Source organism: Abramis brama, assembly GCF_963993115.1.
Source record: "Abramis brama genome assembly, chromosome: 6".
NCBI classification, from domain to species: domain Eukaryota; kingdom Metazoa; phylum Chordata; class Actinopteri; order Cypriniformes; family Leuciscidae; genus Abramis; species Abramis brama.
Genome location: NC_139968.1, coordinates 44,475,049 through 44,488,888, shown reverse-complemented (window position 1 = coordinate 44,488,888; position 13,840 = coordinate 44,475,049). Strand labels below are relative to the sequence as shown.

At 34.7% G+C, this 13,840-nt stretch overlaps 1 protein-coding gene and 1 long non-coding RNA gene across 2 annotated transcripts; both read left to right on the top strand.

Annotated features, from left to right (window-relative positions):
• Positions 1-322: 322 nt before the first annotated feature.
• On the top strand, positions 323-3,915 carry LOC311085302 (uncharacterized protein). Its single transcript, XM_084117770.1, has 2 exons — positions 323-365; positions 2,115-3,915. Exon 2 carries the CDS (start codon positions 2,120-2,122, stop codon positions 3,062-3,064), a length of 945 nt encoding a protein of 314 aa, XP_083973896.1. The 5' UTR covers positions 323-365; positions 2,115-2,119; the 3' UTR covers positions 3,065-3,915.
• A 3,647-nt stretch (positions 3,916-7,562) lies between these two features.
• LOC311085310 lies at positions 7,563-10,494 on the top strand. Its single transcript, XR_014606788.1, has 3 exons — positions 7,563-7,620; positions 8,474-8,656; positions 8,995-10,494. It is a non-coding gene; the product is annotated as an uncharacterized lncRNA (long non-coding RNA).
• The last annotated feature ends 3,346 nt before the right edge of the window (positions 10,495-13,840 follow it).

Sequence of the window (13,840 nt, the reverse complement as noted above, 5' to 3'; positions counted from 1 at the left end):
GACACTCAGAAATGTTTTATTGTCTGTTGATTCTACTTGTGTTAAGAATTGATCAATTCATAATTTTGTCTAACTCTGAAAGCCATTAACTATTATGATTGCTATTGGTCTTTCCATGTTTTAAATGTAATGATAAATAAAACCTTTAAATAAATCCTTGAACTGTATAATAAATTATTTTTCAACCTACACATGACTGGGATTAAATTATTGTTTACATGAAATTTAAGCGTTATTTTAGTGTAAGTTATAAATGTTATTTTGTATAAATAGTTTGCAATATTTAGCGCGTTTATTTGGCATCACCGCGCTGACGTCATCACTAGTGTCCTTCCTCGTTCGGCGCGTTTGTTGTGTCTTCTGAGGTGAGTTCTGCAGTTCAGATATTTCGCGTATTTACACGCCCATAAATTACACTTTACACAGTTTGTTTCAGCAACATTTACAGGGTTATTTCTGAACTGTTTTCATCGGATAAAGCGCTAAATGTGCGTCTTTTCTGGCGTCTGTAGACTGATTTAGTTCAGCACGAAACGAACATCTGAGGAAAATGTTGAAATCATTCAAACATGAACGATTTCGTAATAGGTTTAATTTTGAGAGTGATAATGTAGTGTTATTGAATGTATATTCTCAAACTTTTGTAAGTTTTGATCTGTGAGGAAATTTCATGGGGATAGAAACATTTCCCTGCAAACACATTTACGTTGTGGCACGTTGCATTTCTTCTGTGGCAACGTCGCTGTGTACGTGCTCCCAACATTATAACAATAGAATTGTAAGACGCGACAGGGCTGTTAGCAACGTGGTTGCGCGACATAATTATATAGTTTAAAAAAATATATATATTGTGTATCCTTATTATTTATGGGGCTTTCAGTAAATTAGCCTAATTATAATCAACACCTGCAAGTGTACACTTCTAAGAGTAAAAATTACGGAAGGTTACATTAATTTTATTAAAACCTAACTGCATATATGGTAATCAAATTGCACTTCCACAAGTCATACATTTGTGAAAAAAGGAAAAAAAAAATGTATTTTAAGTATAATAAATAAAACATAAAAAGCAAAGATCAGAACACTTAATGAACAAAACTGGTTCTGTACATGGCAGACAGTAGTCGAAAGCCGGACGATAATGTTTGTTCGGTAAACGGAATCAGTCCAGGAAACATCCACAAATCCAGAGGGGCAAAGAAATGAATGAGACTAAGCAGACAAATGAAATGAAAAACTAAACAGTGCAAGCGAGGCTACATTAGTCACATTATAAAATTAAGTTGTAGGTTGTGTTTGAATAATTACGTATCTTATTTAGCTGAGGTAAATAAAACGCAATCCTCACGTATCCTTGCTTGATGAAGAACGAGACAACACCATGAGCCCAACGGGCGGTTGAAATGTAAAAGTCCGATTTTCGCGCTTCAGGGCAGTGACGAGTACATATGTAGTCCAGTGGTTGTCAAGACACCATTAGCACAACCTTAAGCCATGGGCCTGAACGGTGGTTTAATGTCAACATTGTGACAACGCTGTAATACGTATTTTTGGCAACCTTTTGGCCATGTTGATAAAACATTGTTAGAAGGTTGGGTACGTTGTGCCACTGTTCTGTGTTTGCTGGGTTTTTGCTATCTTGGTCTTTAATGTGGCAATAATTTTAATGATGGACATAATCAGTTATGTAATGTTAATGAAAGGAATCTGAAAGACCAAACTCTAAAAATGGGTGTTATATTGTTGTAGTTTGTATGTTTTTGTCAGATGTGATATGTAATATTATAATCTTTTAAATAGAGATGATTTATAATATTTAAGGGTATATTCTGGCTGTCTGAACTTAAACGTTTTCTTTTTACTACAGAGACCTAAAATTACCACAGAATAACTATAATGCCCAAAGTTTACAGTGCAAATACAAACAATAATGTCAACATATGAATGAAACGCGCAGCCGCTTCCCACATTTTTTAATGGAATTATTATTTTCCTAATGCTCACATCAGTTCACAAATAAATTATAGAATATTCCCATAAGCCTTCAATATACCTCATTTGTGGTATCAATTAATAAAAATGCATTAAAATTATGATTTTTATTTTCATTTCAGGCCTGATGGAGGAAAATGAGGAGATTGGAGAGAAGAAACATCATGTCAAAACTGAAGAAGAAACTCCCTCACAGACTGAAAGTATTTGTTTGAAAATAAGAGACAGGAAATATTTCATCTGCCATGAGTGTCTGAGTAGTTTCACACGACAAGAAACCCTTCAGGAACACATGAACATCCACACTGGAGAGAAACCGTTCATATGTGATCAGTGCGGGAAGAGTTTCACACAACAAGTAAGCCTTAATAAACACATGAACATCCACACTGGTGAGAAACTGCATGAATGTGATCAATGTGGCAAAACATTTTTGTGTGCTTCATCCCTGAAGAGCCACCTGAGAGTTCATTCACATGAAAAACCATATTTATGTTCTGTGTGTGGAAAGAGTTTTAAATACAAACTAAGTCTTGAGATTCACACAAGGGTCCACACTGGAGAGAAACCGTACGAATGTGATCAGTGTGGGAAGAGTTTTAGACAATCATCAAACCTTCATGAACACATGAACATCCACACTGGAGAGAAACCGTACGAATGTGATCAATGTAGGAGAAGATTTTCGAGGGCTACAGGCCTGAATAACCACATGTTAGTTCATTCACAGGAGAGACCACATCCCTGTTCTTTGTGTGGAAAAAGATTTTCACGTCTGCAGAATTTAAGACTTCATCTGAAAACACATACTGGTGAAAAAGCTCATAAGTGCTTTGAGTGTGGGAAGAGTTTTTTTAGAGCTGAAGATTTAAAACGGCACCAGATGATCCACACTGGAGAGAAACCTTACAAGTGTTCACACTGCGACAAGAGATTCCGTCGGTCAGGAGTTCTGAAAACGCACGAGAGGATCCACACTGGAGAGAAACCGTATCACTGCACTCCATGTGGGAAGAGCTTCACTCAGATATCTAATCTACTCAGCCACAATAAATACAATCACAGCAAGTAGATCATCTTCAGATCCAGCACTTTCAGGTCTAATGCCGCATCCTCACCGAACGTGACACAATAATACCGTCAAGCAATAACATCTCTTCAAAATCTGTCCTAACCAGCCACAACGAGCGACAGGATAAAAACATCATCTAAATTTGTCACAGTGAATAAAGTTAATCTTCAAGACCAGCAGTTTCTACTGTGAGATTCAGATCAAAGAACATCATCTAGACGTTTCATTCTTGTATATAATTTTGCTTCATGGTATAAATAAATATTGTACTTTATTATGAGTTAAATGTTATGTCAATTTTTTATGATGCATTTTTATTGTAATTTGTTTATACTTATAAAAATATAAGTTTCAAACTGTTCTTGTTTTTTTTTTTGTAGATATGTCACATTTGTTTACACGTTGTATTTTACAAGCTAACTTTCATTGTTATTTTTTCTGTCTATTCTTCTGGCATCAAGAATAATAATAAAAAAAATTTAGTTACATTTAAGCCATTAAAATATCGTGATTGCTTTGGGCTTTAAATTTCTCGATAAAGCTTTAAATGTCTGATATATTTCATGACTGAGATTGAACGGACTGCTGTCTGTCTACGTCTGTAACCGTTTTTTATTTTTGTTAATATGTTTTATTGATGTCTTGCTGTTTTATACAGTATTTGGCGAGTTTTTGATAATCTAACGTTGATTTCGACTCGCGGTGATGACGACATCACCAGCGCGCGCTCCTTCAGTCAGTCAGTGGTGTCGAGTCTTCTGAGGTGAACAGTTCGCGCGCTTTCGCAGTTTAAAGTTTCCATCGTGTTCGTCGCTATTCGTGTACACTAAAGAAAGAAGAAATCTGTTTAACATACAAAACGGTAAGATGTTAGCGAACTGCCTTGTTGCCATGAACGGGGTTATTAGGAAATATAACTAAATGTTTGATGAAGATGGGTGTCATTAGTGTATGACTGACTTTATATAACTGCTATTTTTCTGTATCATTTGAGAAATAATAGTAATCACTGTTTCTTGAGGTAAGGGACAAAACATATTTTAGAAGTTAGTTTTTAATATTTAATAATATATTAATTATAAACTGATATATTTGTAATGGTCTCAGCTAATGAGCCATGTAAGGGAACAGGTTTTTCTGAATATATTATTTTTCTTTCTTTCTAAAAATGTACATTTATTCACTTATTAACTTAATCTGTCAACTCTGCCAGATACATTAAAAAGCATTTTAATTTGATCCATCCATCCAACAACAGTATACAGTCTTCAATTATGTAATGGTGTTCAGTAAAGGAGCTGAGTAAAAAAATACTTGGCCAACTTCCCTGTGTTAGGTAGTGTTGTCACAGTACCAAAATTTCAGTATTCGGTACCGATACCAGTGAAAATCCACGGTTCTCGGTACCAATTTCGGTACCAAAGCTTAATTTAGATTAAATTTACATAATTATATTAAAGTGTATATCACAGTTACAAAGATGGAAACTGTAGTATTAAAAACACTTTACAATAAGATTCCATTTGTTAGATAACATTAGATAAAATGACCTAACAAAAAAACAATAGTTATATACTGTCGCAATTATTCTCCTTTAGGGGTTAATTTAAAAATACATTTTTAAAATCAAAAGTTAACATTATTTCTGTTAACATTATTTAATGCACAATGAATGAAGTGAACAAACATGACCAATCAAGTGTTTGTATTAAATAACATTCACAAACATTAATTAATGTTGTAAAAATATATTGTTCACTCAATGTGTTATGTTAGATAACGCATTAAGTGATGTTAATGAATGGTATCTTATTGTAGCATTACCAAGTGATGTTAATGAATGGTATCTTATTGTAGCATTACCAAACTATACGGGAGATATATTTGACTTGACTATACTTTTATTTAATCCAAAACTGTATTCATATTTAACTTTAAAAGGGCTTTTTAAACCTGCTAAGAGTTATCCAGCCAAGAATAAGACTAGAACTGCTTTTCTGACGGACTGATATTAATGACGGCTTTTTATTTCTCATCTCCATAAATATATCTAGTAGTAAAGCTAATGCAAGGGCTAGAAATCAATTAATAGGCCTATGTCACACTTCCTCGTCGTCATGGAGAGCGCAGTTCGCACAAGCGTTTGTACTCCCGTGGCGTCTGTCGTTGCTATGCATCCATGAACGCGCATGGAAAAGCGAGCGCGCCGCTTCTATTATGAGCGCGCTTGCCGCGCGCCATTTGAAATAACGTATCTGCACGCGCAAAAACATCAGCACCACATCAGCAGCAGCACCGCCGATCGCCATCAGCGCTTTTATGAAGAGGACGCAACTGCACGCGCTTCGGGCATGCACGCGCATCAAGTACCGGGTTTGAGAAAACCTGGTACCGTGACGTTTAAAAAAAAATTAGTACCGACTTGGTACCGAAGTACCGGGTCTTTTGACAACACTAGTTGATATATTGATATTGTTGTGGGCCAAAAGTTGAATGGAAAGGATGTATTACTTTATGAATTAAAGTTCAATAACATAGTGGGGCTGTGAATGCATTTGTTAAGTATTGTCCCCTGTCCCATTTATGGATAATGTTAATTAAAGTCAACAAAATATACAACACTGTTTTGGTGGTTTTTGGATATTTTAATAAAAAAATCTTACATATTGTGCCTTTAATGAGGCTGAAGAACATTAAAGTTATAAAGCAGTTCATCAGATTTATGGAAACAGAAAAGAAACAGTTTAATCGATAAATAATATTGCGGACGCTCTCTATGTGCAGGGTACAAATTAGGGACTGAAATTCAAATGTCTTTCATTTTCTTGTTTTGATCAAATGGTCAGTGAAACAAGATTTGATAAACATTCATATTAATTGTCAACATCAGGAGAACAAACTGAATATGATCTTAAGGTCTTATATTTTACATATTTATTTTTCATCTATCTATTTATTATTTTAGCAATAAACTTTAAAAACACCAAAATTAAACAATATTGAGAATGGCAGATTTTTAGCATAAATTAATCAAAATCTCATTTATAGTTTCTGATAAACTTTTTTATTATTATTTTTGTTTTAACTTTAGTAATTGGGTTAATGTAATGCAGTCAACATTACATTGGATTGAGATTATTTTCATGTAGCCATTGTCTACATTGCACATTTTAAGGATTTATTAAAATGTAACTTTCTTACTTTAATTTCAGACGTGATGCTGGAGAATGAGGAGAGTGAAGAGGAGGAGAAACATCATCATGTCAAAACTGGAGCTAAAACTCGCTCACAGACTGAAAGTATTTCTTTACTGAAAAGAAGAGACAAGAAATGTTTCACTTGCCATCAGTGTGGAAAGAGTTTCACACGCAAACAGAGTCTCAAGGATCACATGAGGATCCACACTGGAGAGAAACCGTTCACATGTGATCAGTGTGGGAAGAGTTTTACACATAAAGGAAACCTTAAGTCTCACATGATCATCCACACTGGAGAGAAACTGCATGAATGTGATCAATGTGGTAAAACATTTTTGTGGGCTTCAGGCCTGAAGAGCCACATGACAGTTCATTCACAGGAGAAACCACATTCATGTTCTTTGTGTGGAAAGAGTTTTTCACGTCTGTAGGATTTAAAAGTTCATCAGAAAATACACACTGGTGTAAGAAATCATATGTGCTTTGAATGTGAGAAGACTTTTATTAGAGCTGAACATTTAAAACTGCACATGAGGATCCACACTGGAGAGAAACCGCACTCATGTGATCAGTGCGGGAAGAGTTTCACACGCAAACAGTCTCAAGGTTCACATGAAAATCCACTCTGGAAAGAAGCTGAGCAAATGACATCAAAGCGTTTTTATATCTGTATATCAGAAAATACTGGTGTAAGAGATTGTGTTCTTTGATTGTTGGACGCCTGTACATTTGCTATTTTGCTTGATTTTATCAATAAAGTTTTCTCACTTTTAGGTTCAAGAGTCTCTCCATGTTTTATTACAGTTATTATGTTGAGCGCCTCATGGAGGAATACAGACTTCATTAATAGTTTAATCAATAACTAAAACATTTTTTTAAACATCATTTGTAAATGTTTACATTAAGCTCATTATTTTTATACTACAAAAATAATATTTGTATTTTCATAATGACTCTTAATTTTACAATGCCTATAGCTCCAAAAGTTGGACACTCCAACTTTTTTTTTGAATGTTTTATTGTCTGTTGATTCTACTTGTGTTAAGAAATGATCAATTCATTATTGTAAAATAACTGACTGAAAGCCATTAACTATTATGATTGCTATTGGTCTTTTCATGTTTTAAATATAATGATAAAACCTTAAATCCTAGAACTGTCTAATAAGTTATTTTTCAACCTACACATGACTGAGATTAAATTATTGTTTACATGAACTTTAAGCGTTATTTTCGTGTATGTTATACATGTTATTTTGTATAAATAGTTTACAATATTTGGCGCGTTTATTTGGCATCGCCGCGCTGACGTCATAACTAGTGTCCTTCCACGTTCGGCGCGTTTGTTGTGTCTTCTGAGGTGAGTTCTGCAGTTCAGATATTTCGCGTATCTACACACCCATAAAATACACTTTACACAGTTTGTTTCAGCAACATTTACAGGGTTATTTCTGAACTGTTTTCATTGGATAAAGCGCTAAATGTGCGTCTTTTCTGGCGTCTGTAGACTGATTTAGGTCAGCACGAAACGAACATCTGAGGAAAATGTTGAAATCATTACGATTTTGTCCTATGTTTCATTTGGAGAGTGATAATGTAGTGTTATTGAATGTATAATCTTAAACTTTTGTAAGTTGTGATCTGTGAGGACATTTCATGGGGATAGAAACCATGGCCATGTTGATAAAACGTTGTTAGAAGGTTGGGTACGTTGTGCCAACGTTCTGTGTTTGCTGGGTTATTGCTATCTTGGTCTTTAATGTGCTAATAATTGTAATGATGAACATAATCAGTTATGTAATGTTAATGAATCTGAAAGACCAAACTCTAAAAATGGGTGTTATATTGTTGTAGTTTGTGTCAGATGTGATATGTAATATCATAATCTTTTAAATAGAGATGATTTATCATATTTAAGGGTATATTCTGGCTGTCTGAACTCAAACGTTTTCTTTTTTTACCACCGAAACCCAAAATTACCACAGAATAACTGTAATTCCCAAAGTTTACAGTGCAAATACAAACAATAATGTCAACATATGAATGAAACGCGCTGCCGCTTCCCATGTTTTTTAATGGAATTATTATTTTCCTAATGCTCACATCAGTTCACAAATAAATGATAGAATATTCCCATAAGCCTTCAATATACCTCATTTGTGGTATCAATTAATAAAAATGCTCTAAAATTATGATTTTTATTTTCATTTCAGGCCTGATGGAGGAAAATGAGGAGATTGGAGAGAAACAACATGTCAAAACTGAAGAAGAAACTCCCTCACAGACTGAAATTATTTCTTTAAAAATAAGAGACAAGAAATATTTCATCTGCCATCAGTGTCTGAGTAGTTTCACACGACAAGAAACCCTTCAGGAACACATGAACATCCACACTGGTGAGAAACTGTACGAATGTGATCAATGTGGCAAAACATTTTTGTGTGCTTCATCCCTAAAGAGCCACCTGAGAGTTCATTCACAGGAGAAACCACATTTATGTTCTGTGTGTGGAAAGAGTTTTAAATACAAACAAAGTCTTGAGATTCACACAAGGGTCCACACTGGAGAGAAACCGTTCATATGTGATCAGTGTGGGAAGGGTTTTAGACAATCATCAGACCTTCAGGAACACATGAACATCCACACTGGAGAGAAACCGTACGAATGTGATCAATGTGGCAGAAGATTTTCGAGGGCTACAGGCCTGAATAACCACATGTTCGTTCATTCACAGGAGAGACCACATCCCTGTTCTTTGTGTGGAAAAAGATTTTCACGTGTGCAGAATTTAAGACTTCATCAGAAAACACATACTGGTGAAAAAGATCATAAGTGCTTTGAGTGTGGGAAGAGTTTTTTTAGAGCTGAAGATTTAAAAAGGCACCAGATGATCCACACTGGAGAGAAACCTTACAAGTGTTCACACTGCGACAAGAGATTCCGTCGGTCAGGAGTTCTGAAAACACACGAGAGGATCCACACTGGAGAGAAACCGTATCACTGCACTCCATGTGGGAAGAGCTTCACTCAGATATCTTCTCTACTCAGCCACAATAAATACAATCACAGAAAGTAGATCATCTTCAGATCCAGCACTTTCAGGTCTAATGCCGCATCCTCACCAAACGTGACACAATAACACCATCAAGCAATAACATCTCTTCAAAATCTGTTCTAACCAGCCACAACGAGCGACAAGGACAAAAACATCATCTAAATTTGTCACAGTGAATAAAGTTAATCTTCAAGACCAGCAGTTTCTACTGTGAGATTCAGATCAAAAAACATCATCTAGACGTTTCATTCTTGTATATAATTTTGCTTCGTGGTATAAATAAATATCATTATACTTTATTATGAGTTAAATGTTATGTCCATTTTTTATGATGCATTTTTATCGTAGTTTGTTAATACTTTTATGAAGGAAAAAATACAGTTTTTTTTTACAGTTTCAAACTGGTCTTTTTTTTTTGTAGAGAGATCTGTCACATTTGTTTACACTTTGTATTTTACAAGCTAACTTTCATCGTTAATTTTTCTGTCTACTTATTTTTCTTGCATCAAAAATAAAAAATTTCATAAGTTTAGTTACATTTAAGCCATTAAAATTTTGTGATTGCTTTTTGGGCTTTAAATTTCTCTTTAAAGCTTTTAAATGTCTAATATATTTCATGACTGAGATTGAACGGACTGCTGTCTGTCTACGCCTGTAAACGTTTTTTATTTTTGTTTGATAATGTTTTATTGATGTCTTGCTGTTTTACACAGTATTTGGCGAGTTTTTGATAATCTAACGTTGATTTCGACTCGCGGTGAGTCAGTGGTGTCGAGTCTTCTGAGGTGAACAGTTTGCGCGCTTTCGCAGTTTAAAGGGGTCATGACATGAGAAACCAAATTTGCCTTGATCTTTTGGTATATAAGAGGTCTTTGTACCATTAAAACGTCCTGCAAGTTTCATAGCTTAAGACGTCCTCCCCATTATAAACGAACCATTTATTTAATCAAGCTCTAAATACAGCTCGTTCTGGATCCATGGTAAGAAGTGACGTCACGGTGCGAAGTGACGTACCAGCCGTTTGCGCATGATTTTTTCCCCCAAACCGGTTAAGCGCAAACCACGCCCCTTAACGGAAAACCACGCCCCGCAGCGATGACTCGCGTCTATGGCTTGATTTCATTGGTCAACTCTATCAAAGCGCTGATTGGCCTCACATCGCTGAAATCCAAAATACAAAAGGGAAGTGTGTATGCGAAATAAGTTACACAAAATGTACAATATATATATAACATATATAACATTAACATTATATAACGTTATATAATGTATATTATATATATTATATAAAAATTTTATTTTACATAATATTATACATAATTTATTTTTTTAAACAAAAAAAAAAGAGCTTAACAATGAGAAAAGTGTATATACATAATATTTTTATTACACATATGCTTGCCTTTTATGGGTACATAAAAAGCAACATTACATACAATTCACAATAGCTAAAAAAAGTAAACTTTAGAAGGATGCAAGAAATTAGTTTTATGTGCAGTTGCTATTGTTAACAAGAATTCATGGCACAGCATTGATAAATACTAAATAATACTTTTAACTTATATACTAATTAACATTTTGAAACACTATTAATTACACTGTACCTGTATTGCACCCTCGGTCTGTGGTGTGTATGTCAAATAAAATCAGTCATAATCAATACATGTTATTTCTTATGTTTTTTTGTATCATTACTTATTTATTTATCCTTATTAATTAGTTTCAAATACAGTTTCGGAATGTTAGTTACATATAAAAGCACTTGCTATTCATTATTACGTGTCATATTTAATGGAAACGTATTCAGGATAACTCCAATTGTGTTCAGCTGAAAGAAGACAGCTACATCTAGGATTGAATTATGGGAGCATTTTCATTTTTGGTTGAACTGTTCCTCTTCTAAGCTTCATGAACTCGCCTCCCTCTGAGTTACTGTGCATACAGGGTTGATTGGAGTTTGAGGTCTCTAGAGTAGATGAGCTGGGGGAAGACCGGTCCAGCTGATGTATGTCTACTGTTCATTACATATACATACAAAATTAATATAAATATTGCAAGAGATATTCTGTTCATTATGTCACCATTAGAAACAAGAAAAAAAGAATACATTGAAAAACAAAAAAGCACCAACCCTCCCTTTATACTGACCATCATCTTGAGCAATGAAATTGTACTGATATGGAAGTAAAATAATGTCAAATGTTTTTGAAATAAAAAGCCTGTTGAATTGCACTACTTGGAAAAAAAATAGGCATTGCATTAACCATGCTTGCATTTTAATGCATTGTATTTTTAAGGCTTGCATTTTTATGGGCTGAAATTCAACATGGTTGAATATTTAAGCTGTGAATATTTCAATTAAAAACATTTCAAACACCTTTTCATTATTAAAAATTCAATAATCCATATTCACCTTTCATATTTCACTTCCAAAATATTCAAACTGTTTAAAAATACAACCAATAATATTCAACAGGCAATTTTCGGGCCATTTTATTTCGCTTTGCAAAATTCGCTTCCACAAATTCAGTGGTTCAAATTCGACAGTAAATTCAACATTCACGTCCAGGAACTGCAGGAAAAGCAATAGATTACCGAGCATACTCTCCATCTGCTGTTAGTCAACCTCACCATCAGATGGTGCAAAAGCGCTTGTTGTTGACGAAGACATTCATTCATAAAATGGAAATGATTATCTGTGTCAGTATGTGCGGAAAAGATGATAAACACACAAAAGCTGTGTGTTTATGTTTCATTCAATAACCTCATTGTTACTTTCCCTGTGTATTCTACATGTCATCAGCTTTCTCTACCATGAACAGGATTATAATCGGTTTCCCTCAATACCTCATACTCAAGGATTCCCCTTCAGTTGGGACAAAACGCTTAACGTAGCTTAATGTACTAATACAGTGATATGAAAGATCAATCTTGCACCTTATTGGGGAAGTAGGCTGTAGGCTACTATATAGGCTACAGGCAAGCATGGACTCAGAATATGAACTTGACGCGCAAAGTTTCATGCTGAGCGTTTCGTGATATACTGGCGATATACATATAAGCCTACTGGTGATATACATATACTGATATACTATAGTATGCCTACGTGTATTGCATTAGCTTAAACTGTCATAGCACTTGCATATTGTTGTCCTATTGTTAATTTAACTGTAAATCGCTTTGGATAAAAGCGTCTGCTAAATGACTAGCCTAAATGTAAAATTGGCTTGACATTGGACATTCGCACATTTAGGGACCGTCTCTAAAGTTGCATACAACATCTGCATACATGTTTCTAACTTCAATAGCAAACTTAAATTTATTTGAATAAATATCAAAAATCCAAAGGGTGCGCATTATGCCTGACACTACATGAACACTTTACAGTTGGTTTTATGACTGTAAGTCGTTCTATTCAAATGCTATCGGAGTTAGAAACGTGTATACCAAAGTCGTATACACTTTAGAGACGGTCCCTAAATGTGCGAATGTCCAACATCAAGCCAGCTTTATGCCAGTCTATCACTGGGAAACGCTCAGCTTTGCGCGTTATTCTGAGTCCATCTGCTTGCCTGCGAGTTTGGTCTTTTACATCACTGTAGTCCATTAATCTACGTTAAGCGTTGTATGTCCAGCAGGGGAATCCTGAAGTATTGAGGGAAACCCTAATAGCCTGCATGCAGCACATCGCCACAATATAAAGTTAAGGCAACTAAACAACCAAGAGAAATATATGTCAACCTCAAAAATGTAACATTGGATCTGGATCCGCATTGGGGAATAACATTATAATCTCGTTCACGGTAGAGAAAGATGCATGTAGGCTACACAGGAAAAGTAACCGTGAAGGCACTGAATTTAACATAAAACAGCCGTCATAATAATCACAAATACACTTACATTGCTGTAAATGAGTTTTATGAATGAATGACTTGCTCTAATTTTGCTGGTCTTCGTCTACAACACGCGCTTTTGCACCATCTGATGGTGAGGTCGACTAACAGCAGATGGAGAGTATGCTCGGTAATCTATTGCTTTTCCTGCAGTTCCTGGACGTCAATGTTGAATTTACTGTCGAATTTGAACCACTGAATTTGTGGAAGCGAATTTGCAAAGCGAAATAAAATGGACCGAAAATTGCCTGTTGAATATTATTGGTTGTATTTTTAAACAGTTTGAATATTTTGGAAGTGAAATATGAAAGGTGAATATGGATTATTGAATTTTTAATAATGAAAAGGTGTTTGAAATGTTTTTAATTGAAATATTCAAAGCTTAAATATTCAACCATGCTGAATTTCAGCCCATAAAAATGCAAGCCCTAAAAATACAATGCATTAAAATGCAAGCATGGTTAATGCAATGCCTATTTTTTTCAAGTAGTGCAATTCAACAGGCTTTTTATTTCAAAAACATTTGACATTATTTTACTTCCATATACTGACCATCAGTATTGCAGGTTTCTTGTCTTGGAGGCATGCCTATAAAAAGTGTATACTAATGTCAAACTGCTGACTAGTTGTTT